Source organism: Rhea americana, unplaced genomic scaffold (genome assembly GCF_003343005.1).
Source record: "Rhea americana isolate MKP2758 unplaced genomic scaffold, rheAme1 scaffold_203, whole genome shotgun sequence".
NCBI lineage: Eukaryota > Metazoa > Chordata > Aves > Rheiformes > Rheidae > Rhea > Rhea americana.
This window is the reverse complement of record NW_028186184.1, coordinates 1,522,820-1,549,112: the sequence shown is the minus strand read 5'-3', so window position 1 is coordinate 1,549,112 and position 26,293 is coordinate 1,522,820. Positions and strand designations below refer to the sequence as shown.

The 26,293-nt window shown below is 47.4% G+C and overlaps 2 protein-coding genes across 5 annotated transcripts in view; one reads left to right on the top strand and one right to left on the bottom strand.

The window, feature by feature from the left end:
- The window catches only part of UBE2T (ubiquitin conjugating enzyme E2 T), a 135,535-nt gene that overhangs the window by 5,333 nt on the left and 103,909 nt on the right, over positions 1–26,293 (bottom strand). Inside the window, exon 1 of one of the 2 annotated variants that reach the window (XM_085304128.1) lies at positions 331–400. The exons of the other annotated variant lie outside the window; for it this stretch is intronic. Coding sequence (XP_085160254.1) covers positions 331–383 — 53 coding nt within the window. The 5' untranslated portion in view covers positions 384–400. Of the gene's footprint in view, positions 1–330; positions 401–26,293 lie in introns of those variants that run through there. 2 annotated transcript variants of the gene reach the window in all.
- On the top strand, positions 637–15,701 carry LOC146596331 (cryptochrome-1-like). 3 transcript variants are annotated; one of them, XM_085304125.1, is made up of 13 exons: positions 637–665; positions 1,639–1,819; positions 4,216–4,259; positions 5,438–5,870; positions 6,839–6,955; positions 8,811–8,958; positions 9,567–9,707; positions 10,562–10,732; positions 10,897–11,037; positions 11,558–11,709; positions 12,775–12,872; positions 13,476–13,586; positions 14,749–15,701. In XM_085304125.1, the coding sequence occupies exons 4-13, from the start codon at positions 5,458–5,460 to the stop codon at positions 14,844–14,846; spliced, it is 1,590 nt and encodes a 529-aa protein (XP_085160251.1). In that variant the 5' UTR covers positions 637–665; positions 1,639–1,819; positions 4,216–4,259; positions 5,438–5,457; the 3' UTR covers positions 14,847–15,701. The 3 variants fall into 3 exon arrangements, with proteins under 3 accessions (XP_085160251.1, XP_085160252.1, XP_085160253.1); XM_085304126.1 differs by lacking the exon at positions 4,216–4,259; XM_085304127.1 differs by lacking the exons at positions 637–665; positions 1,639–1,819 and adding an exon at positions 3,721–3,729.

Genomic DNA, 26,293 nt, shown 5'->3' with positions numbered 1-26,293 from the left:
CCCCGCCCCCCTCGCGGCGGCGGCTCGAATTCGAAGGGTAGGCGCGCTGCCATTGGCGGAACCCCGCAGGCAGCCACGCCCCCAGGGCAGGGCAGCGCCGCGGAGGGGGCGGGGACGAGGGAAGCCCCGCCCCGTGCCGCGGAGTTGGGGCGCGGGCGGGGGTGGCTGCGGGGGCGCGGGGAGGCGCCGGGGCCACCGCAGCCCCAGGCTGGACCCTGCCGCTGGCCCGTCGCCCTGCCGCGCTCCCGGCCCCCGCGCCGCCCTCAGCCCCCAAATGCGTGAAACCGCCCCCCTGCCTGAAAAGGCAGCAAGAAAACACCCCAAACGCACCCAAACCAAAGCACTGGCCCTGGTGGCCAGCCGAGCCCCCCGCCAGGGCCCATCACCCCGGTGCTGGGCCGCGAGCCTGGTGCCCGCCGTGGCACGTCGGTGACGGTGGCGGCGGTGGCCCAGCCCAGCAGGCCCCTCCTCTGCCACGATGAATGGCCAGCGTTGCATAAGCTCCCGGCCGCCGCCGCCGGTCCCGGCCCGCTGGCCTCGGCCGCCGGCTAAGCGGCCTCGCCGGGCGGCCCACGCGGGCCGTGCCGTGCCGTGCCGTGCCAGGGGGCTGCCCCCCGCGGCTCACGCACCCCTCCTGGCAGCGCCCCCGGGGCCGGAGGAAGGAGGTAAACGCGGAGAGGGCTTAATCTGGCCGCGAGGAGGCAGCTGCCTTTGGCCAGGCGTGTGACGGCGACGGGGCTGGATCCGCGCTGGCTCCAACGCTGCGACGGGCAGCGCCCACCGCTCTTCCCTGCCTGCTTCCAGCCCCTTCCCCTGCTCCTGCTCCCCCCCTTCCCCGTGCCCAGCACCCCCAGCCCGCCGTGCCCACGCGAACGGGCCATGCCGGGGTCTCCGGCCGCCCGAGCCGGCAGCGGGAGCCGCGCGCTGCTGGGGACGGGCTGGGCCCAAACTGCAGGCTCGTCCCAGGCCCTYGGTACTGCGGATCCGCTTCTCGGGGAAAGGCGCGACTTGAGGGTTTCCTCTGGGCAAATGCGTGCACTTCAGCGTTTCATTTTATCGCCTCATCCACTGGCACAGGACAAATAACTTAGAGGTATTAGATCAAAGCCAGCCTCAGCTCTGACTCAGATCCCGAAGATGGGATTATATAATCCAATTAATACGGAAACACATTCTGTTTCAGGCCAAGTAAGGAATTGCTCGAAAGCCAGTCAAATTGGAATGCAATTCATCAGCTTCACGGTGAYAATAATTTAACTGTGAAAGCCCAAATCACACTTTGAGATGCCAGTTTGCAAAGCCAGCTGGCTGACATGCGCTTGCTTAAAGCTTTATAATTACATTGCTATCGCTTCCTCAGTGGAGAGGCTGTAATTTAACTGAATAACCTGGAGGATAAAGAGTGTCCATGGAGGGAATTTTATAACTGTTGAAGCTTTCCTTCCTCGAGGAGCCTGCAGGCCTCGGTTCATATGCAGTCGGGGAGCACTCTGCAGTCCTTCTCCTTTACCCACAACTGCGCAAAAGCCTCGAGTCGCTCAAAACATCTTTGACGCAGAATCCACCTTGACACGTGTATTTACGCGCCGGTATTTAGGCATGTTTAAACCTGGCCGACGAATTTCCCAACGCTTGCAGGAGCAGGAGTGGCGAGGCTGGATCCGGCTGGTGGCACTCCGGTGACTGCCGTGTCCCTCCGGCAGACCTCTGCGTGCGGACGGAAACGCTTCCCGGCAGGAGAGGCGCGATCGGTCGTCGTGGGGCTTCCCCTCTCTGGTGAGATCCCGGCGGGGCCGTCGGCTGCCGGATAACCCGCGAGGTAAGGCTCGATCTTGTGATTCGGGGTGTTCCCTGCTCCGGATCGCAGCACGCCTCTCCCAAAGTGCCTGGATAGATCAGGTGCCAGGCGCGTTTTCTCCGAGCTGGCTGATTTTCAGTTAACAGAGGTAACGCAGGCACGGCCGGGAATCGGCCCGCTCTCGCTAAGTCAGCAGCCTCGTTTCACGAGATCATGGAGAGCTGAAAGAATAACTGGATAAATCCGAACACGGAGGCGACTGAGGGCATCGGCTCCACCTTCCCCGCCGTCACCCCCATCCCAGGGGATCTGCCCCTTCCTCCCGACGGGGCAGCCCGTTTCCGTGGGCCACGCACGTCTCTGGTGTGCTGCTGCCCCCAGAGCAACGGCCTCGTTTCTGACTGTCCCCTCCGGCGTAACGGCCTCCTTGCCGCCAGCGCTGCCCCCGGCGCGACGACCCTCGTCTCCGACGCTGCCGTTGGGCCTGTGCCACTGATCCCTCCCCGCAAACTCCCACCACTGCACCAGCTACCAGCTCAGCCCCTTGCCAGCGTGGCCCAGCTTGGCCCCTGCGCTGCCTGGCCCCACACCAGTACCACCCAATAGCCCCAGTCCCCTGCACTGGGATCCCCCCAGAGCTGCCCTCTGCTTGCACCCTGGGGCCCCCCATCACCTCCACGCTCCCTGACCCAGTGTCTCTCCGAGCCCCCAGACCTCGCGGCCCGCCTCGCCCCACTCCCAGTATCTCCCAGTCCCGGTACTGGTGCGCCGCCGTCGCCCGCGGCTCTGCCCCGCTCGCCCCGCAGGGGGCGCCCGCGGGCCGCCGCCGGAGGCCGGAAGGGGCCGCGGCGCCGCCGGGGGTGCGCAGGCAGCTCCCCCCCCTCGCCAGGGAGTGGAACGGTCCGAGCAGCCCGGCCGGAGCAGCGCGGGCGGCTCCATTCCCGCACGGCGGGGGCGCCCCCACGGTGGCTCCTACCGGGGCGGCCCGTGGGCTGCGCGTGGCCACGGGCCCCACGCATGGGGCAGTTGTGCGGGCTGCGTGGGGCCCCGTGCTCGTGGCGCCCCCATAGGCTGCCTGGGGCCGTGGCACCCTGAGCTTGTGGTGGCCCTGTAGACYGTGGGGCCCACACAGGCTGAGTGGTGCCATGGGGCTCCATAGGTCGCGTGGGGCTGTGGGGCCTTACACTTGGGGCAGCACCAAAGGCTGCAGGGGGCTGTGATGCCCTGGGCTTGGGGTGGCTCCATGCAACGGGGGGGGGCTTCAAGCTCAGGGTTACCCCATAAGGCATGTAGGGCCATGGGGCCCTGTGCTCACAGCAGCCCCATAGGCTCTGTGGGGTCCCTGGCCTGGGGTGGCCCCATAGGCTGTGTATGGGCCCTTAGCTGCAGATTGCCCCATAGGCTGTGTGGGACCAGGGGGGCCTGTGCTCACAGCAGCCCCATAGGCTCTGTGGGGTCCAAGGCTTGGGGTGGCCCCATAGGCTGTGAGGTCTCATAGGCTGAGTGGTGCCTTGAGCTCAGGCAACCCCATAAGCTGTGTGAGTCTGCAGGGCCCCAGGCTCAGGGTGGCCCCATAGGCTGCGTGGGACCATATAGGCTGCGTGGGGCTGTGAGCTCAGGGATGCCCCATTCGATCCATGGGGCTGTGTGAGGCCAGTTGATGCAGACAGGGGGCTGCGCCCTGTGACCAGATGCTGGGAAGTGTTTTAGTGCCTTTGCTATGATTTGCTATCTGAAAGTTTTAGCCAGGTGTTGAGCAGCCGGAGAGTGACCTTGTTTTTCCTGTTCTTCCACAACAAGCCAGCAGGGTGGTGCCACGGTCTCCTCCCCAGTAGCTTTGATGCTGGAACCAAGGCTCAGTGGAGCACTTCCTGCGAAGCCCAGATCCCTGTGCTTGGCCGTGTGCTGTCCTGCCGGGCTCTTGCAAGCCCGTGAGTTTGCAGGTTTAGGATACTAGGAAGTTGCAACGCGCTGCATCATGGCTTGGGAGCACAACTGAATTTGTCCCAGTAATGCTGATGGTGGTGTTTTGGGAAGAGGACAAGTCAGATGATCTTTTATGAGGCTGGTAAAGCTCTTGATTGTGGGCTGAGAAAGTGCTGTAGTCACCTACTCGGGCCATTTAAGCAAGTGTGAATAGAGCAGTTTGGCTGCAGGAGCTGAGCTAGATTAGAGAATATTGATTATTTCTGTGGTAATCTAATCCCTTAATTCTTGTTTGCCTGGTAATGCTAAAATTAGAAGCAGGTGTGAACACCACGTTGGTGATGGGAAATAAGCTTCACTCCTTGCATGTGGCAATGCAGAGAATGTGGGAGAGAAGGTTGGGAGGGATGCTGTGGGGCTTTGGCACAAACCTGAGGTGCTGGCTGGGTTGGTTGTGTCTGTTTGCTCTGACTCTTTTGCTTCATGTGCAGGGCAACAAGCAGCTGCAGAGCAGCTTCTCAGACTGAGAGCCAAGGTGAGCCCTCCTACAAGTTCCTTAAGCTCAGATGAAACAGTTCAAGGTTAATTTAATGTGTGTTAACTCTTACATCAATTTTGGCTTAGAGAAGTGGTAGTTTTGTACAGTTGTTGCACTGCAGCCCTGCTATAGGGTGAGGGTGGTTTTTCTCCCAAAATGTAGAGGCACAAAGTGATCTCCTGGGGTTAGGAAATGTGGATAAATCCAGTGGGAAACCAATGACTTCAGATGTTCACTTGATTCATGTGTTTGAAGGACTCTTCCTCCAAGTTGCTTGTGCAGGCTTTGCAGCCAGTGAGGGTAGCTCTTAAAACAACTTAAAAGCCTTTTGATGTGATGGAGAACGTTGTGTCACTTGGTGAGAGAGTGGCAAACCTGAACTCAGGACAGGATCTTTCTATCACCTCTTACATGTTTTCCAATCATCATCATGAGTAAGGAGGATTTTGTCAGAATAGCAGTATGTGCTCTTGTATCAGTGTTGGCTATACTTTGCTTTTTCTTGTTTCACCTGGCAGCCTTACAGCTGCGTAAGTGAGCAGATGTGTTATGCCTTTTAGATCTGCTTCCTGCAGAAATCCAGAAAGGCTTTTTGCTCCTAGAGTGAGTGCTGCATCAGGTCTTTGATGAGATGAGGGCTCCTGCAGAGCTGTTCTCCCTGCGAGTCCATTGTGTGCGAAAGGCAGCAGAGCTCCTGCCATGAGGCTCTGTTCTTCGATCACCTTGCTGTTGTCTATGGAGGGTTTGCTGATGGATGCCGCAAGCCCCATCAGCAATAATGTTACAGAACATTATTGCAGTAGATGGAGCTCCAGCAGCTCTGTCTGTTTTGATTCCTTCCTTCTGGTGAGCACTATCAGCTTGTAATTTAATATTAAAGTTTCAATTCTGGAACTAGAGAGATTTATTTGGGGAAGAACTGTTCTCTGTGCAGCTAGGTGGTTATACAGCTGCTGAATGGTGGGACCTAGCATGTAGGTATGTGATGCAGAGGAGTAGCTTGGTCCTATTTCTGCTTTTCTCTCTCACGAAAGCTTATTACAAAGCAGTCTTTATTACAAAGACTTGCAACGGCTGAGAGTTGTCCAGAGTTCTGTTCTTACTTGTTAATTGACCTTGTTCTTTAACAGAGATTGTGAATCCCCAAAGACAACAGTTGTCTTTCTCATTGACAGATCTCAGGAAGGCACCCAGGATGCCACATCGCACCATTCATCTTTTCCGCAAGGGGCTTCGGCTTCATGACAACCCAACGCTGCTGGCTGCACTAGAGTCCTCGGAGGTCGTGTACCCCATCTACATCCTGGATAGAAAATTCATGACGTCAGTGATGAACATAGGGGCTCTGCGTTGGCATTTTCTACTGCAGTCCCTGGAGAATCTGCACAAAAACTTGTTACAGCTGGATTCTTGCTTACTGGTTATTCAAGGAGAATACGAGTCTGTTCTTCGAGATCATGTCAAGAAGTGGAACATCACGCAAGTGACTGTGGATGCAGAGGTGGAACCATTTTACAAAGAGATGGAAGCCAACATACAAAGTCTTGGAGAAGAGTTAGGATTTGAAGTGCTTTCTTTGATCGGGCACAGTCTTTATGATGCCAAACGGTATGTGATTGCCCCAGACACCAAGGAGGTGTCTGAAGAAAGGTTTATTTTAGATTTAACAACCGTAATGGAGAAAAGGCTGAGCACTTTGGTCTTTCTAGATCCTCATGTGTTCCTTTTGAGAAAATGTTAATCTGAGATGAACCTGTTACTGTTTGCAGGAAAACTTTTTTGTGATGGTCTGCTGGAAGCAAACGTGAGTAGTTTTGGTGTGTTGCACAGGTGTTAGGATGTTGGGCTGTGATTTAAGCCTAATGAGTTTGTTAATTTTCCAATTTTGGCAGTTTAATTCACATCAAATCCTTACATTAGTCACTTTTTTTAAACAGAGTGGAAGGAAGAAATTCTTCAACACATTTAACAGAATTTTATAGGGCTTTTGTGTCCATTTTTTTTGGATTTCTCTAAACAACTTCCACTGGGGTCTAGATACACTTGGATCCAAGGTACTTACTCAGACCTGAATGACTGAAGACACTGAAATGTAAGAACAATTAGGAGGTCATCAGTAATAACACTCCAGTCCTGGAAAGTACCTAATTTCTGTAAATGAATGTGTGTGACTTGCCCTGTTGAGTTCAAGCAGCCTGTTTGCACATGTAGTTGTTTGCAGGTAAGAGTATTCACAGCCAGGAGCCTGTTCTTTGCGATCCAACTGCTTCTGGCAACCTCGGATGTGTCGTGCGCTGTGTAGGCTGTTGCTCTGGGTATGTTTGACAGATCAAGGCTGCCCAGCTGAGGCTGTGGCTGGGCTCCCAGTCTGGCATTTGCTTCTTCGAGTCCTGAGACACTGTCTTGGGATGGGTGTTCATTTACACAGAGAAGTTTTACTTGTAAGATCTGTGACTTCTGTATTCATGCCCACAGTCTAGGACTGTTGCAGTCTCCACTGTTGCCTTCCTATTCACTGACAGCTCCAGTTTCCTTCTTGGTTTATCCTTTGTGAAAAATGTTGTTGTTCTATTTAGGATTTTGGACCTAAACGGTGGGACTCCCCCATTAACATACAAGAGGTTTCTTCACATTCTGGCCCTGCTTGGGGACCCCGAGATGCCTGTCCGAAACCTTACAGCTGAAGACTTCCAGTAAGTAACATCTAGACAGCAGGAAACAGCAGGTCCTTTCTATCTGAAAGAAGAGCTATGGCTAAATCAAAATAGGGTGATTTAGATGTTATGCTGCATTATTTTTATGCATGGTGGGTTATAGATTTGTATGTATAAGGGATATGAAGCTACTGCTTATACTTTAGGCTTCTGCTGGTGGGAGGGGAGAGCAGATGAGAGGTGACAGTGTCCAGAAACTTAAGCTTTTGTAAGGCACATTTAGACAAACTTYTACAGCTACGTTGAAGTTTAACAGAGGAATGACTGAGGAATCATAGGTCTCTTTCTTAAAGGCATTCTCTAGCTCCCTCGTGAAGCACAGTTTCAGAGCGAGAATTGGGTGAACGGGTATGGTTTSCTATATGTGGGAAGTTCAGCGGAATAATCATGCTCTTCCCTCCCTGCTTTGTCTTCTCTTCCTCTCTCCTGTATGGGAAGGAGGGACCCAGCTCATGTCTCCCAGGACTTGAAGAAGCTCTAAGTCAAGGATGTTTTTATCTTTAGCTCTGCATGAGGAGAGGTTAGTGATTCAAAGGGAGGAAAGATCGGGGTAGGAGAGAGCTGGCCACCTGAGCTGGGACTACAGATACTGGGGACTTCAGGTGCTTCCTGTGTGAGACACCTCAGCTCTGTGTTAGTAACCTAGGCTTATWTCTTCCAGTCTTGGGGGATCCCATTAATTCCTGAATGTTGCTCCCAGATAGTCCAGTGATAAGAATCATGCAAGTGTTGGGATAGACTGGTTTCTGGAATTTCATGCACTGTTTGTTTTTTTTCCCTACTTTGTTTATTCCCACATTTTTATTTTATTTTTTGACTGATGATGAGAGATAAGTGGTTCACGTACTTCCTGGCAGGCCTGTGTCATGCCAGTGCTGTGAGAGCTGCACTGGCCCCTTCCTCTGTAGGTTTCTGCACCAGAACTCAGCTCAGTTTTTCCAGGTGAGTAGAAAGATCTCTGTCTCTGATCTTGTTCATGGTCTTGCTGAGAAGTCTGGATGCTGCCAACACTCTCCTAACCCTCTTTTTCTCTTCTGTCTTTTGCAGGAGGAAAACTGTATTTTGGTGCTCTTCCAGCCTCACAGGAGGCAGAGGCCTTGGAGAAGCCTCAGCAGCTGTGGCTGCAGAAGAGAAGTGGGGGAACTGTCCTAAACAGGCATAGGAGAGCAGGAGACCACTGGCTGGGGCCAGAAGAGCCCCCACCTTGGTTAGGAAGAAGCAGCTAGGGTGGTGGTRCAGGGAGCTGCTCTGCCTTCTTCCTGTGAAACCTCTTCCCCAGAGACACAGGAGCTGGAGCGGGACAGGCCTTTGGAGGCAGCACCAATGCTCCATATTTATGTTAAGAGTCTGAGGGGGTCTTAGCTCCCTCCCAGAGACGGGCAAGGTGGCTGGGGGAAGCCGGAGAGAAGGTGCCTCCGAGCTCCTGCCTTATGTGGCAGATGAGAAGTGAGAGGGAGGTTTGAGCTTTGGAAGCCGAGCTCTGCCCAGGCACCTGCTCTGAGCGCTGTCACTTGGTGGGTCTGTTCTTCCTTCAGTTTAGGCTAGGGCCCAAGCTGGCACTATGGCCTTTCACATCTCAGCTTTTCCTCAAGCTTGGCCCAGACCCAGCTGTCTCAGAAGGTTCATCTTGATTCCTGCTCCCCTGGAGCAGTCGCAGAAAGAGCTCTTTCTTCCCCAAGGGAAGTRTCTGGGATTTTTGGCTGTGTTCTTGTTCCACTTTGCTCTGGCTGTGCTGTGACAGAGGAGATTTCCTTGGCMTGTGGAATGGGCAGGGGTCTACCTTCCTCTTCTGACTCTGGTTCCCTCTTTGAAAGAAGCCTTTCTTTCACGTTAGGAGATGTAGGCCCCCTGATCTGTGCCTGGCTGAGTGTTACAGGGTGCCTCTCCCTGTGGATTTGAAGATCTCCACAGAGAGCCTCTCCCCCTGGAAAGGAGGGGAAACTGAAGGGCTGCAGCGCCTGGAGCAACACTTGATGAACCAGGTCAGTCCTGATTTTGTGGGTGATGCTAGTGGCTCTGGGCTGTTTCAAGTTAGTGTCAACCCCCCTTCTACTTGTGGTTGTGTCTGGACCTCAGGAAACCACTCAGCCCTGGAGCCCCTTGTTCCATCTCTAGCTGAGGTTCTCCCTGACAGGGCTTGGCTCCTGGCAGGCCAGACCTGCCTTGTTTGCATAGAAACAGCCAGTGCCACTTTACCTGCTTCTAATTTCATAAAGCATAAAATCTTCAGGGTGGTGCTGTTGTGCCTAGAAAGCTATTCCCTGCTTATAAAATCACCCAGCTCGCTGGGGAGAACAGAGCTTTCCAGCACCTGTGGATTGGATGTAGCCTTGAAGCTGCCCTCAGAGAAGGTTGATGTATTTGGAGATCCTGGAAGAGGATGGCAACCTGGCCTCAAGACGTTTGCTATCCTTGAGGGCAGTGTTTGTTGGAAGACTAGGTGATGGGACTGTTTTCTATGTCCTGCACTGAACAGATCTCCATGACCAAGAAGCCAATAGCTGAGAGCTCTTCCCTCTTTCAGTGAGATGTGTGTCACTTTGCACTGCTCAAACCTGGATTTCATTTCTTTTCTTCTTCTTTTTTTTAGGGCTGGGTGGCAAATTTTACTAAACCAAGAACAATCCCAAATTCGCTGCTTCCAAGCACCACAGGCCTGAGCCCGTATTTCAGTTTGGGCTGTCTGTCAGTTCGCACTTTTTTTTATAGGTTGTCAAACATTTACGCTCAGGTAAGAAAACAATTTGTCATAGTCAAGCAAATGCAACGCTCCTATATGTCTGGCATGTAATGCTAGGATTTAACACCCAAATCATTTTGGTAGACACCCGGTGCAAACAAATGCTGCCCTTCCAATGTCTTTTCACTTTGTCCTGTGAAATTTGTGAAGTGCCTTTACAGATTGTGTGAAACACCTGTAAATGTGTAAGGCTTTTCCTAATTAAGTTCCAGAAATATCATAATTAGGGTGCAATGAGAACTGGAAACAGCAGGGAAACCCAGGAAAACTGAGCCAAAATAGAAGCAGTTCAAGGTGTCTGCCTGGTGTTTAGTGAGTCTTTTTTTTTTTTTTTTTTATCAATTTAGCCTGTTCAAGTATTTTTTTTTTTTGTTGACAGTGCCTGTTTTCATCTTAGATGTTTTAACTGTGGCATAAGCCAAAATCAATTTCTGAAAACTTGATTCTTAAGAAGAAGGTATGTTTTGAAGCAACCCAAGAAAATGTCAGTCTGAACTTCCTTAGAACATCTCTGAGACATGACTGAGGCACCTGAAATCTGCTAGCCAAGTGGTTAGCATGTTGATAAATACATGTGTGGTTTAAAAACAATGCAGTGTAATTCTGTCCTAAAAGGTGGATTGAGAATGCTAGAGGAAATACTGAGGTCTAGCAGAGCTCAGCTTTCTCTGCTTTGGTGCACAAAGCATTGCTTCAGATCATGGGTTATTCGACTTTCACGGTAAAATACTGTACAACCTGTGATGTAGTTAGTATCTTTATTTTATGGGCTTGGTAGGCACAACATAATTGAAAGTGCAGTGACATGTATGAACTGAAGCTCTGATCTTGTGTATCCTTTGCAGTCCAAACACCACTCTCTGCCCCCGGTGTCACTCCAAGGGCAGCTTCTGTGGAGGGAATTCTTCTACACGGTGGCATCAGCAACACCAAACTTCACCAAAATGGCTGGGAACCCCATTTGCCTTCAGATCAATTGGTATGAGGATGCAGAGAAGCTCCACAAATGGAAAACGGTAACAAGCTGCAATGCCACCATTGCTACATTTTAGTTCAGAGCTTTTCCCATTACCCGAGATTATTCCCTGCTGGCTTTTTGAGATGGTGCTTACAGCAGTGTGCAGGAAACTTGCGTAATGAAGCTTGGTGCAGGAGGGCTGATGTTTCTTTCCTGCTTCAGGCTCAGACAGGGTTTCCGTGGATTGATGCGATTATGACCCAGCTGCGCCAGGAAGGCTGGATTCACCACCTTGCTCGGCATGCTGCCGCCTGCTTCCTGACACGGGGGGACCTTTGGATCAGCTGGGAAGAGGGCATGAAGGTTCACATCTGTTCTTTTTTGTTTGTTTTCCCCATGACCTTTTTTATTATGGCTGGTCTTGAGAAATCCCTGCAAAAATGTGAACCTGGCAGTAGCACACAGTACTATAGAACAATGCTTTATCACTGTTCCTCCCCAGAAATCTCATGGCTTATAAAACTGATACTTCAATGTCTTTCACTTGAATGGGAGCCCTGCTGTGCTGGGTGCAGTGGTGAGAGGTCATTCCCATCCCTAAAGCCTGATGATCTTGGATGACAGTGATATCGGAGACCTGCCCTGTCCATAGCAGGTGGCAGAGCCAGACCTTTGGGATTTGGCTTCCTCTGTCATTGTGTCCTCCCTGACTTCCTTCTGGAAAACTGTCTTGCTGGAGTGTTCCCTGAGTGAAGGGGGTAGCCTAGACCAGCACTGTGCTGTGCTTTCAGCAAGAAGGTTCATCCTGCATCTCCCAGCCTGTCTCTTTTTGCCAAATAGGGAGCCATTTCAGGGGAATTTCTCTTTCTCTTCCCAACTGCAGGTGTTTGAAGAGATGCTTTTAGATGCTGACTACAGCATCAATGCAGGGAACTGGATGTGGCTGTCGGCCAGCGCGTTCTTCCACCAGTATACACGCATCTTCTGCCCCGTCCGTTTTGGGAAACGCACGGACCCTGAAGGGCAGTATATTCGGTAGGGTGATACRCAACCGTGGCACTGTCTGCTCCGTTAATGCTTCCCTCTTACAGCAGGAGCAGGCAAGCTCAGTCAGCAAGAAAYGCAAGCCCTTGTCAAACAGGGGTCATAGCAATGATTTGTTTTACACRTRAGGAAACTGAGGCACAGAAGCAAAGAGACGTACCTGTTGTCATGCAGGTGRCAGCTGAAGGGGAACTGTATCGATCGCTGAGCGTTTCCCAGCTACAGCCCCACGTTCAGTCACTGGATTGACTTCTTTTCCTCGACGACTTCTGTGAAGCTTTTYACAGCTCCTCCTGCTCCAGTTGTTTCCTGGACTTTCATTTAAAAGAAGCTTAAGTTTTATTTCYCACTCTGCTATTAGTGAGTCACATTGGCTTCTAAGTCTCAGTGTCTTTATTTTTAGAATGGGAATAACRTTAGTCTCTCTGAAAGTGGCTGAACTCTACTGATAAGATGTGCTATATACTGAATTAATTGYGATTATCTCCTTGTCGCTGGTAAAGATACTGATTAGCCCTTCTCATAAGTAGTGGGTGATTTTTACAGGCTGACTCAATAGGAGTAGCTTGTGTTGATGTCTGCCTGAGGAAATAACTCCTTTTCCACAGATCTCTTCCTCGTGTTGTATCTAGCTGTGGCTCTTAATAAGTAAGATGAAGCCCATGCTGACAGAGTTGGGCAGGAAATGACTCCCATTCTGTAAGAATTTGAGTGTGTGTGTGTTTGTTTTTGAAATTTAGGAAACTTTAGGACAAAATGTCAGTGAAAATGTTGAAAACCAAAAAATTTGGGTAAAGTCAAAATTGAAACAATATTTAAATCAACCATTTCATTCTTTGCTGTAAAGTTAGCTTTTGGAAGATATCACCATGAAGAGATTTCAGAACAGAAAAATAGTTCATTTGTGCAAAATGAATCAAAACTTTCCCATGGATTGTAGTATCAGTATGGTCATCAGGAATTAACGTGGCTTAGGTTGGTTTATACTTCTCTTAAATACAAGAATATTTGCGTGCTGTCTTGGAGAAAGAAAACACTACTATCCTTGTTTTGTAGGAAGTATCTGCCTATACTAAAGAACTTTCCTTCCAAGTATATCTATGAGCCCTGGATGGCATCTGAAGAGGAGCAGAAGGAAGCAGGATGTATCATAGGTAATTCTGGCATGATGCAAATGGGTTTGTTCCTGACAGTTGTCCAAAATAAGTATATACATGAGATGAATGCTTCATGCTTCCAATKAGAATCATCTATCCATCTTCTAAAATTGAATTATCCAACACTCTAGCTTCCATCAATTCTCCTATGAAGTTTTTTACTGGTATTTAATCTCAGGGTATATGCTCTTGCCTCTACATCATGTTCTAAGGCTACTGGAYCACTCAAAGTGGTTGCCTTTGCATTTTTCTGTCTTGGACACTGGCTGTCTGTAAATAGTGTCTGAGCACCTTATGCTTTTATGCTTATTCTAACACATCTTTGAGGACAGAGCAGRCCTCTCATCCCTGCTAACTGATGGGAAACCAAGGCCTAGAGCATCTAACACAGGAATTTGTCTTTTGTAAGATCATGTGTAAATGGGAGGTAGTTGGCCCTCCCTCTTACAGCTCGTGGAGAGAGACAATGTGACTCACCCTTCAGAAGTGCTTATCTCAGATGCCCGTATTTTAGGAAACGCCGATTGCTTGCTCTGGTGCAAATTCAGTGAAGTGGCATTGACTAGTTCTGCTAACACTGCTCTCTGTGTGTTGTATCAGGTCAAGATTACCCCCTCCCAATGGTGAACCACAAGGAAGCCAGTGATCACAACCTGCARCTGATGAAACAGGTCAGAGAAGAACAGCACAGAACAGCTCAGCTCACGAGAGGTAAGAGGTGCTGCAGCGGTGTATGATCAGCGTGCTGCAGTGCAGAGGCTATTATTGGGGAACTGATGGATTGSAGGTTGGTTTTGTGTTCTAGGATTTGGTTACAAACACCATGGGCTGCTGTTCTAGTTATTGTTAAAACGTTTCCCTCTTGGGACACTCAGAGGGTTCAGTGTCCCTTTGCTTTTGGCTGCCCTTGTAGGATGGGAGCTTGCTTGTGCCAGCTAGAGGARTGCTTTCCCAAAAGCAGACCTTCTGTACAACACAGACGTTCTGTAGGTCTGCATGAATGCAATTCCTAAACCCCAGTTTTGCGAGGTGTATCTTCAACACGCAGAAATCTCTGCAGCTGTGCCCACACCTCTTAAGCTGAACGTGCTGCCCAGGTGACCCAGAGTATCAYTGCTTGTCCTTTTTACCACAGTCTGTCCTGCTCCATGACAGGAGATATTTGAGATTTCCATTGGCCACAAATGAGTGAAAAGCCATCAAGAGAGTTGAATCGAGCTTTGCTCCAAGAAAGTGACCTTTCCACCTTATTTTCTAAATGGTATAAGCGTATGCGTAGCATGCTGGTAGTTATCGATCAGCTATTCTGGCCTAGCCAGAATTGATTAGATATTTCCAGTCAAACAGATATGCCACTTATATGGCATGTATGCTCCTAATGTTGAAATCCTAGACCCTCTGATGAGCTCTTTGCCTCAGAGGAATCCCATGCAGGAGAAGCGGAAACAATGCTTTTGTATCCAACAGCATGCCTCAGCAGACTGCATATATATTATAAAAACCCAACATGCAGCAGTTGATGGGAGTCTCAATTATTTCTGCATCAATTTTTATGGTCAGATGGAGCGAATTGCTCCCAAATTTGTGCCTATTAATGCATCCAGTGGATTGCAGAGTGGTACCTTCCAGATACAACTAGAATACGCTGACAGTTCTCCCAAAAGCCCTGTGGTACAGGGCTCTGATTGCTCTTGGAGATATGGAAAGTCCAAGTCTGAAAACGAGTTGCCAATTCCCAGCATTGTTCTCACTGCCTGTAAATCAAAAGCTTTTGCTTGCATGCTTAGTCACTTCACCTGCTATGTCACTGCTGGCTGTTGCACTGAAGTCACAGAAAGTGCAAACTTTTATTCTTGTTTCCTTCTTGCTGTAGATGATGCAGATGATCCAATGGAAATGAAACTAAAGCGTGACCACTCTGAAGAAAATGTAAAGAAAGGAAAAGTAGCCAGGACCACAGAACAAACCTAGATCCTGTTGGGGATTATCCTCTGGGAACCAAAGAATGGCAAACGAGGAGAGCCAGAAACCAGTTCAGGGAACTCACGTATAGTATCCAGTTGACCTGGACTAAGCGTACTCAATGCTTGGCCCTGCAAATGGTATCTCTTGGCTGTAAACTGATTCCGAACAAAACAGTTTTTTTTTTTTATCTTGAGTATCTTTGTTAGTAATTATTCTAAGTGAAATTGTTTGTCTGCAAATGGCATTTGTTGCATATGTTAGATGAATTCAAGTGGTAACTGGTTTTGATAAGACACATTGCTATAGCATCATACAGAACTCAGTTGATGTTCGTGTGTCTGTATAAATAGTTTTAATGATAAATACTAGTCTTTCCAGAGTGCTAGATGAGTGCCAGTTCAAGAACATATGCACATTAATGTTTTCACACTTTAGTGTCAAAGGTATGGTTTCACTGTCTTGCACAGGCAGAGATTTAGGGATTTTTAAGATGTGGTTTTTCTATTTCGCCCAATTTGTGCATGCAGTCTTCAGTTTTGCAAGATATAGAAGAATGCAGCCTGTTATAAGGTTATGTGTAGCTCCCATGATTTAAATAGGATTCCTCATGTACTTTAAGGGCAATGTTGCAGAGTATCTTGCTGAGTTAGGGCTGATGTACAACTTCTTTCACCRTAACTGTCCTTCCTGGCTTTTTCCTCTAGAATTGTAGGCTAGTTATTATTTTGATCATGTAACACATGCAAACATCTCTTACTCCATTGAAATGTCTCATTGTGAAGTTTTGAAAGAGTGGATTTGTCAATTATATTTGTTACAACTGGGGCTTTAGTAGGGGTGGGGGGAAGGGTGGGTTTTTAATCAGTGTGGTACTATTTTTTGCTTTTAAAAGAAATAAAAATTGYTTCTGACATGGAAAAAAAAATCTCTAGACCAATATGTTGCCACAACTGGCCTCCATCTGTCCTCTTTGGAAACCTGGAAGCAAGACAACTTCAGCAGCAATCCAGTGTGTCTAGAGTCCCTCACTTTGAAAGGGTCCCTGGACCCAGTGTAGAAGCAGTGCAATGCATGTGAACTAGGAGGAGGCCAAGCACAGGACAGGAGGACCTGTCAGAGGAAAGTGCAATGGCAGCAGAGTGGCACTGCCTGCTGCTTTTGCAATAAATGTAAAAGATGCAAGGACTGTCACCTTGATCTGAGAGGCTGGTCATGTCCTCTCTGCTGTGTCAAGCCTACACTGAGCTCCTGGAGGTGCTGATGTTCTTGGCATTTTTAGCTCCTCTACAGCAAACCTGATGAGTGTGATGATGACCAGAAAGAAGGGCAGCTACACGGACTCCAGATGTGGGGAAGAAGGCCAAAGTAGTGCTTGCTACTTTGGAGAAGGTGACTGCTGCTCTACTTGCTGGCATCTGGGAGGCTAATACTGTTCCTTACTGTGTGTAGTGGAATTTATTGCATCAGTGTCTGTAGTGCTGTAGCCTGGTGCAGGTGGCCAAAGGAATCCAGAGCTGGTTCTTGCCTCACATTTTAAGGCATAGTCATTGCCTTCAATCCCAAAAGGAGCTGGGCTTTCGTTACCTAAAACATCATTAACTTGGAGACCTTTTTGTTGCTTGAGGTTTCACRATGAGTCCTAGGAATTGTCTCATACAGCAAACGACAGAGCCATATAGCAGCAGCAGTTGAAAGTCTTTTGGTGTTCAGTATTGCTACTAATCCTGCAACCCAGGAGATGATTTTTGTGGACGCTTATTGGCCATGAATGTCCATGCGGTCACAGGCGCATCCTCCCCTGGGGAGAGACTCCTAACTCTGCAGGTGGTGCCAGTCGGCCATTAAGAGGATCAGGAGGTTCAAACCTTCTTTGGAGCTCCTTCTGTTGCAAAGCAGCTGTACAGACAGCAGATGCCTGATCTTACTCAAAGGTTAGCCCYGGTCTTGACTGGAAAGAACAGGGTTCGTGTCTGCCTAGACACAGGGGTGGGAGCAAAGTTTTSAGCAGGAAGCTGCAAGGGAAATTGAGCTCTAAGACATCTGCTTCTGGGAAACAAGGTAACAATGATTTTAGGAGAAGTTCCTCTGAAAGAGAAGGCCCAATGTCTAGATCAGGCTCATATCAAAAAGACTCTAAATAAAAATGAATTGCCCACAAAAATGTTTGTCAGTGTCCTCTTCTTCTCTGCTGTTGGGAACCTGACCTGTCTGCATGCAAATGCACGTAGAACTGGTCAGATTTTAAGCCAGCAGAATGCATCTGGGCTTTCTGCTGATGCAGGTTTCTGATATCTAGGGCATGGAGACAAGTGATGGCATCTTGGCTGTGCCTTTCTAGTGTGAGACATAGCTACTCTAACGTGGTGGTGGTAGTATCTGAATCTAGCTCACGTTGAGTGCATTTAATACTGTAGGGAGAGGTGCTTTAATCTGTTGCTGATTGATGCTGGTTTTGTCGTTCCTGCCCCTCCCTTGGCTCCCCTGCTCCTTTCCGATAGACAGATATCCACCTCTGTATTTCCAGGGGATGTTTTTCTTGTCCTTCCCTCACTCTTTATGAGGCTTACCTTTTAGATTGGTTTACCTTGTAGGGGGAGGAGTTCRGGTGATAGGTGTCTTTGATCTTAGCTGTCCTTGTTTTGTGTCGCAGTTGGTAGAAACAGGCACTTACACGATGCTGTGAATCATGCCATAGGCAGATATCCAAATTAGGTCACCCTGACTGCCTGCGGTGACTTCTCCTTGGGGGAGTCTTTTCCCAGTGAGATGCAGAGTTTTTWGAACGGCTTTAGCCTTTTGACAACAGAGGTGTTGATAAGACAGCTGCCTTCCTTCTAGCTGGAGAAACTTTTGCTGGTAATACTGGTTCACCAGTTCAACTAGCTTCACTGACTGATTTAAAGGACTGAAATCACTWGCTGAAAACAGAAGTGACTCTAGATTTTCCCCGGAGACTCATCCCTGGGTGATGATGAATGGATCTTTGCCAGGACTGACGGCAGAGGCAGCTTCATCTCAATAAGGCCATCTCCAAGSTGTGGAATCTACTAGTATGAAACCCTGCCTGGGAAGTACTGCTGTGATTGACCCCATTGATCTTGGGCTGAAGCATTTGGGTTCCAACATCACCACTGAAGCAAAGCAGTAAGTGCAAATATTTCTATCTGGCTGAGGACTACATGTAGCGACTATTGTGGAGATACTTCACGCAAGCCTGGAGCTGACTCTGAACTTGGAGTCACGGGTCTACGCTTCCTACGGACAATGCTTTTTGGAAGATGCACATTCACTCCAAACCCAATGTACTTTAGTCCCACAGTACGCACTGGATCACAGCTTCAGCTAGCCTGGGTTGGAGTTAAGGGTTAGCTTTGTCTGTGCAGTGTGTGTTTGGATCTTCACAGGCTGTGGAGCATGAAGAACAAAGTGCCCATTCCTTAATCAACACTGTTTGACTGTTGTGTCCTAAAACAAAGCTGTGCTGAACACATCTTTGGGGGCAAAGCATAGGCTGCTGATGCTGACCAGCCTGGACCTGGAGGCAATTTAGTGAGGAGAAACCTCATTTTCTAGGCTGTGTTCAGTTTTTCTGGAGAACTAGGCTATGTTTTCTCCAGCTTCTGTTGACTGGAGTAGTTCTGCGTATTAAAATCTAAATACAAAAACTTAGTCATGATAATAATTTTGGATTGTAGTGTCTGAGTTTGTTCTACGTTTTTTTTCAGATCTAGACTCAAGGGATGAAGAAATCTATAATCCTAGTGACTTTTGTTACATTACACTGATAAGTGATATGTCACTTTTTAAAATGAGATTTAGAATTCTAACTAGGTTACGTGTTCTTGAGTGTTTTACCAAGTTCATCATTAGAACCCATCAGTTCATTATCCTTGTGTGTGGTGTAGCAACTAGTGGGAGGCAGTGGAGTGTGCACCCTATGGCAAAAAACACTGCTTTCATGCAAGATTTTCTGCCTCCATGCTCTAAATCATCCTGTTAAAGTTATAATTCACCCCTCTTCTTTCTTACTCAAATATTCTTTTTTAATCCAGAAACATTCTATACCTGATTTCATCACAAAATGTTACTCTTTAAGTTAATCAAATTTTACATAAACCAGTTATATACATACATAAATATTGATCAATATATAATATAGATAGATTTAACTACTGCTTATAAACATGATGCTTGTAGGTCCTCAAGCTTCCCATTGGAATTTCAAACTTTGGATGAGTTTTGAATTCTTTGTGGTTTAGTTTTGATCATACAAAAATCAGAAATAAGCAGTATTACCTAAGATTTTCTGTCCCTCCAATAAAATTTCAAGCATTATTTTGTTTAATGTCTAGCAATCAGAACAGTAAAATGCAAAATTCTCATAAAACCCCATGAAGCCCTATTTTATTTAAAATAATGTTTTACTACATCTTACATCAAGTTTACAGTTTCAAGCTGCATAATTACCAGTGAACTTAGAGGCTTACTGCTTTATACTTGCAAATTTGCAATGCATGGTTGAAAACAGTAATTCTATGTGCATTACCATGAAGAGGAAACCTACTTTTTGTAGGAGATGCAAACATCTGATGACTCCCCACTAAAAATTACATTGAGGACTAGAAGGCGGTTTATAATTCACGTAGCATTGACAGAATAAAATGTACACGGATAAGCTTTTACCCTAATTTTAAATCAGCATCATCTAGCTTGGTCACAAGCATTGCAAGACCGAAGATGTATTAAGCCATCAGTTGTATTAGTCAGCTAAATTTGTCATCTTGTAAAATCTCAAAGGTATCAAGTTTGACAAGAGCAAGTATTTACAATATCCAGTGTCTGGCAGCGGATGCATCCATCTACCTCGATTTCTTTTCTGATATGAGTTGTGAGGCCAACAAGCCAAATAATCTTTTGAGAGAAGACTGGTTAACAAAGAAACGGCTTCTCAGTTTTCGCACAAGTTACTGTTTTCATTAGGGACATAGTGAACTCAAGTCAAAAAGAACTGACGCTGTACAAGCAGTCTGGAAAAGGAGACAATCAGTCGAACTGATTTCCCTCAAAGACCAAAGACTACATCAAAGTCAACRCGTGTGTAAAGTCAATGGGTCTGTTTTTCAGTTTAGTTGAAGATGAATTTTGCCGGGTTTAACGTGTTTGAACTTAATACGACGAAAAATTTTTGACTATGAAAAAACTTTTGAGAAATTTTTTGTCTAGCTTCTTATAAATAAAAAAGCAAAGATCTACCTTGCAGTTAACAGAGACTAGAGTACTTTGCAAATTCAAAGGGAATTTTAAAGGTTTAAAAAGAACTGCCTAAATCTGAAGGAGATAAATCAGAAGTCTAAATAACTTCAATAAAACCACAAAGTAAATACTGTTAGGAAATGGAGAACCTGCTGCAGCTAGAATTTTACTGTAGAGAAAATAAGTATCTTGTATCAGCTCCCATTTTAATTGTACAAAGTATCTGTAGAAAAGTAGTGTCACTGGATTGATTGGTRTATTTTGAGATCACTTTTGGGAGACTAGCTTTCTTTTAAGAAATAATAATAAAGGGAGTTAGTCCTAAAGATCTTTGCCTTTGACATGTTCTAGATTAGAGGCCAGTCTCTGTCTAAAAGTATGATTTCAAAGTACTGGCCAGAATGTCATTGGTCTGTTGTAAAATAGTAAAAACTCGTAAGGAGAGGTGGAATAGTGCTTTTACCTCGCTGTCCTGGAAGAAATAATGTCCAAAATACATCAGATGCAATACTTCCAGTTCAGTCAAACAGCAAACCTCAGTCAACAGGATATCCAGATGGCAAGAGAGGGAAAGGAGGGAAAAAAGCTTTTGACTGGGTAGAGTGGCAATTTGTGTTGAGCCCGTTTGTGACCAAACATTTGACAAACTCTTCCCTCTTGACATACAGTCATGTAGAAATCATTGTGAATAGCTTCAGGCAAATTCCTGCTATTTGTATGGCATGGGAGGACAGGGAGAGCCATGAGCTTTGCCCTTTCTTTAGGTTCGAATATGTCCCTCTGTGTAAATATAATCAGATATAGGGATATTTCCATGTCCACTTGAATGGATATGAAAAGTTTGGGACTTATTGGGGCTATTTTCTTTGGGGTAGAAAATCGATCTTTTAGATTAGGTGAGCTCTCAGGACAGCGGCTCTGTTAATTTACAAGAATTGTGCTCTGATTCTTATTACTCTAAACACATCAAGTTTCTGTTCAAATGTTTACAAACTGGCCCTGGAAAGCTGCATCCAAGACAACAACTTTCATTTCACTCTCTTTTTTTTTTTCTTTCCTGGCTTCCAGCCTCCAATCAGTAGTACTGCCTGTGAATTTGGAACCAGAAAGTTTACTCTGTCTAGATTATTTCTTCAGTTTCCTGAAGTGGCAGTTATCTCACTGAAGTGGTAGTCATCTCTGAGCAATGAATGAACTGCACTGATAGTCACCCATATTTAAAAAAAGCAAATTCCCCAATAGCATAAAAGCTATTCCCAGCATTTACGTTACATAATTTTAAAAATCATAGTTTATATTCTCAAGTCATTCTCACAGAACAGAAAAACTTAAAATTAACTTTTGAAGTGAAAATTCAGCTGTAATTTTATGGCTCAGGAGCTTTAGGGAAAATAAACTCARTAACGGCTGCAGGACTCAAACACAATTGCAGGAGATTCACAGGTACTAACCACGGTATGAGGGAACTCAGTTCTTGAGTTCTAACCCACCGGTCAAGAAATATACATAGCAGATCGCCTAGGCGCTYCTCTGAACTGAACTGAGAAAATGACATCTTTCTCCAAACAACGTCCCGAAATGGTTCAGAGGTTAGATCAGTTCAAGGTCTTCTCTAAGAGGTGGTATGGATAGATTGTGAAGGTCATAGTGTCTCTGATGTGATCTTCCAATGCTCTTGCAGAGAAGGACCTGGAAGCGCTGGTGGACAAGTTGATGATTTGATGAAGATTGATGAGTTGATGAAGATTGATTGAGCCAGCAATGTGCCCTTGTGGCCAGGAAGGTCAATGGTATCCTGGGGTACATTAGGAAGAGTGTTGCTAGCAGGTCGAGGGAGGTGATCCTGCCCCKCTCCTCAGCCCTGGTGAGGCCAGGGCCAGTTCGGGGCTCCTCAGTACAAGAGAGATATGGAGCTACTGGAGAGAGTCCAGCATAGGGCTATGAAGATGATCAGAGGACTGGAGCATCTGGCCTATGAGGAAYGGCTGCRACAGCTGGGCCTGTTTAGCCTGGAGAAGAGAAGATTGAGAGGGGATCTTATCAACGTCTGTAAGTACCTGAAGGGAGAGTGTCAARCGGATGGARCTAAACTCTTTTCAGTTGCCCCATGCGAAAGGACTAGAGGCAACAGGCACAAACTGAACTACAGGACGTTCTGCCTGAATATGAAGAGGAATTTCTTTACTGTGAGAGTGACAGAGCACTGGMACAGGTTGCCCAGAGAGGTTGCRGAGTCTCCTTCTCTGGAGGTATTCAAAATGCGCCTGGATGCAACCCTGTCTAACATGCTCTAGGTGACCCGGCTTGAGCAGGGAGGTTCGACTAGATGATCTCCAGTGGTCCCTTCCAACCTTACCCATTCTGTGTGATTCTGTGCGATTCTTCTAGGATGTCTCTGTCCTCAGATGTTTCCATGCCATGTCCTTCAACATGAGTACACTGTTAGTTTCGTGCTATACAACCAAAAGGTGGCATGTTCCAAAGTCAGTCTTCTCACTGGTTCGGATATGTTACATGAAATATTTTTTTAAAGATTATGATTTCCCAGGTATATCAAGAAACCACATAGGGTCAGGAGGTGGTCTAAGGTTTTGTGGCAGTGTGCCTTCAGTTARCCCAGACAAGAAAGTGGCAGGAGAGGAGAGTTTATTTAGAATTTATTTCTAAATATTACCTCAAAGCCTGTTTCCTCCATTTGCCAGCTCCTTGATAGGTTGCTTCTACTGCTTTGTGAGTCAGGTAAATCACAGAAGGAAACTTTCCATTCTGTGCTGATGGTGAAGCTGTTTATGGCCATCTTCACAGAGTAATATGATAGTTTAATTTGGAAGTCCAGACCTTGTTCAAAGCAGAATCAACCTCAATGGTAAGTCAGGTTGCTCAGTGCTTTGTTCTGTTGAATTTTGAATATTACCAAGGAAGGAGATCCCACAGCAYTCCTGGGCCTCTGTCCCACTGCTTAGGCACACATACAGTGAAAGTTTTTTTCTTCTATTCAATCAGAATTGCCTTTGCTGCACCTTCTGCCTGTTCCCTCTTGCCCTTTCACTGTGCACCTCTAAGGAGAGCCTGGATCTGTCTTCCATATTGCCCCTTACTTAGTTAGATGAAGGCAGCAATTAATTCTCCCTTCACCCTCCCTTCTCGAGGCCAACCAAACCTGGCTTTCCTAGTCTCTTCCTGTATGTCACATGCTCCAGATCCTTATCATCTTAGCAGCCTCCCTTGGAATCTCACCAGTTTGCCAATGTCTTTCTTGGGGGACAGCCCAAAAGTGGATGCAGTGCTCCAGATGGGCCCTCACAAATAATGCCTGGAGAAATTCTGCCTTCTGTCTCACAAATCCTCCCATTTTTGACTCATTCTATTGCTTCAGCAGGAGGGATGGTAGAGGGAGGAAGTAATGGGAGATTATGGTCACGGAGCAAGGAGAGGAAAGAGCACAAGAGGGTCTTGTAGTCTGTTCCCAAGAAAAAGCTCAAAATTAGTAACAAGTAATTCCCAAATATATATTTTTTTAATCTTCATTTGACAGTTTGAGGTCAATTACCATGTTTGTCAGTACTAGCAATTTTGTCAACTCTTTGGTTGGAAGTCAGCAAGATGGATGCAGCATTGGAAAGATGAGATTTGGGTTGTCACGAAACAGGCTGTATTTCATGCCACTGAGAGCTCCGCTGCATACGTTTTGTTTGTTTGTTTTGGTGTTTTTTTCCAAAGCTGGAATACAGAGRTTAAATACAGATGCCTAGATCTGAGTTCTAAATTAGAGGTCAGCCGCTGTCTCACCCAAAGCTCTTCCAATTTTCCTCACTTTTGGCTATAAAAAGAGTCAGTCTTGAGTGTGATTTAGTTAATCTTAGAATGTGTGTCCAAAATAAATCAGACGAACTACACTTGGAAAGAGCACATTTTTCTCCACTGCCTGTGAAGGGCACTGGAGATGATTAGCATGGATATGGACATCTACATGCAAATATCTAGAGACAGACAGGTTGAGGCACTCATGGGTGTCTACATACAAATCATACTACCTAAGTTCCCATCAAAGAGAGAAAGCAAGTCTCTCAATGCAGATGGAAGAAAATAGCTTTGGCAAGCTGTTCATCCACACATGGAGAGGAATCCAACATGTGCTTGAAGTTTCATGCCACTTTGACAATCTATGGCTGGTAAAAGCAAAATTTCCAGAGATTATTTTGAACTTTTTTCCCTCTCATGAAATACAAAGATGGATGTTGCAAATCTTGGAGGCAGTATTAACTGATTTATAAAGACATGTCATATAAAGTCATTTATGTGGCAGTATGCCTCTAGGGAAGTGAAGGGGAGACAGAGAATAGAGAAAAAAGATGAGAGTGAGAATGAAGCGCTGTGGGAAAGGTGAGGTGGAAGTGAATGAAGGGGGTAATGTGCGGATGAAGGTCTGAGAGGTAACTAGTGTAAAAGTTTATTTGGATGGAATAATTGGATAAGCCAGTGACTCATGTTGGTGAAAACGAAGCATGAGTGACAAGACAGACAGCATTCCAAGAGAACTGTGAGTGTCAGGGATGTCAGTGAAAGCATGAAGATTCATGAGCTGAAGAAGGTTGGAGAGTCAGAGTAAGTAGAAGTCAGTGATACAGAGGGTTGAAGAAGTCAGTTGAAGTTGATGCAGGCAAATGATAGATAGAGAAAGGCAATGGATGCCTTATCGACTTTGGGAGGTTGGTAGAATGTGAGGGTCATGCAGACAAACCAATAGGATGAGAGAAGACTCTGTGTGGTGGAATCTGTGAGGGAATTCCTCAGGGAGAGGTGAGAGATGGCCAATGAGAGCCAGTGAAACTGGTAAGTCACATACACAGTGAGTGCATGTAATTCCTCCCCTGTAATGGTCTCCTAGACTTTAATGATTTGCAGGTCAGTGATTTCCTGAGGATGCTGTAGTTTGTTTTTCCGGTAATGCCTAACAGAGGTTTTGTACAAGTGTTTGTCTAGTCTCCCCTCAAACCATTCCCAGAGGAAAGCACTGGTGGAACTTATTGAATGACATACGCAGACCTGAAGAGGGCAGTAACTAAAGGAAGGCTGTTAATGAGAAGCCTGCAAAGAAGTAGTTTCAGTATGAGTAAGGAGAGCTAAATTCAAGGTAATCAGAGAACATCATAGTAGTAACAAGGAGATGTAAAGACTGTGGAACAAGCTGAGTAGCTTCTAGAGCGATAACTGGGAGTAAGAGATCCACACACAGCGGAGATTCCTAGTGAGGAAACACTGCAGGGCCCAGCAAGACAGTCAGATGGGCAGAGAAACCAGATGGGGCATATAAGAAGRATGACGGATGCTGAACCATGAGGGCTGCCATACCCTTTGCACAGTGCTACCCATGGCAAGATGAGTGAGTACCATGGACTTCGTACAGCCCCACGGTATCTTAAGTGACAAGGTGAGCCATGCAGGAAGGCCTAGCTCCATGCTGTCCTGGGGGAGGGGGGGGGGCAGCCATTCGGATTTTCGCCTTGCACCAAAGGGATCATAAGAAAAAAACAAAGTGGAGCTTTGCCAGTGCCTCCAGAAAATGTCAGAGTACAGAGGAAGAGGCACAGCAAGAAAGCAACAGCATTTATGTGTCATCGTGAAGGCTGGAGCTTTGCTGAGGAAAGTGATGGTGTCGTCCTCGTAACGTTGAGCAGCCGCGCTGCGGGCGATGGCGGCGCGGGCGATGGCGGCGCGGGCGATGGCGGCGCGGCCCGGCCCGGTGCAGGGCTCTGAGGAAGGCCAAGCGGATGGGGGCCGGCAAGGTCTGGCAGAGCAGCGAGCGTGGCCGGGGCAACGCGTGAGCTCAAGCAGGTATGGGAGCTCGGCCTCCTGCGGGGACGGGGCCGAGCGCCCGCCTCTGCCCTCAGTGGCGGCCGGGGCGGCCTCGAGGCCCGTCCCCAGCGCTGCGCCACGTGCGCGCCTCCACCGCGAGGAGCAGGGCCATTTCCAGGGCCAAGGCGGATGCACCGGAAGCAGTCTCTCGCCAGTAGGAACTACTTCCGGGGGCGGCCGGAAGCGCTGCGGTAGCTAGCTCCGCCATTTACAGTCGCGCGCTCCTGCTCCCTCCCCCGGAAGTGGGTGGGGCGGAAGTGGCTGCCGATTGGCGGCGGGCGCGGGCCTTTCCCTCCGCGCGGCGGCGGCAGGAAGGAAGGAAGGGAGCCGCAGTGGCCGCGGGG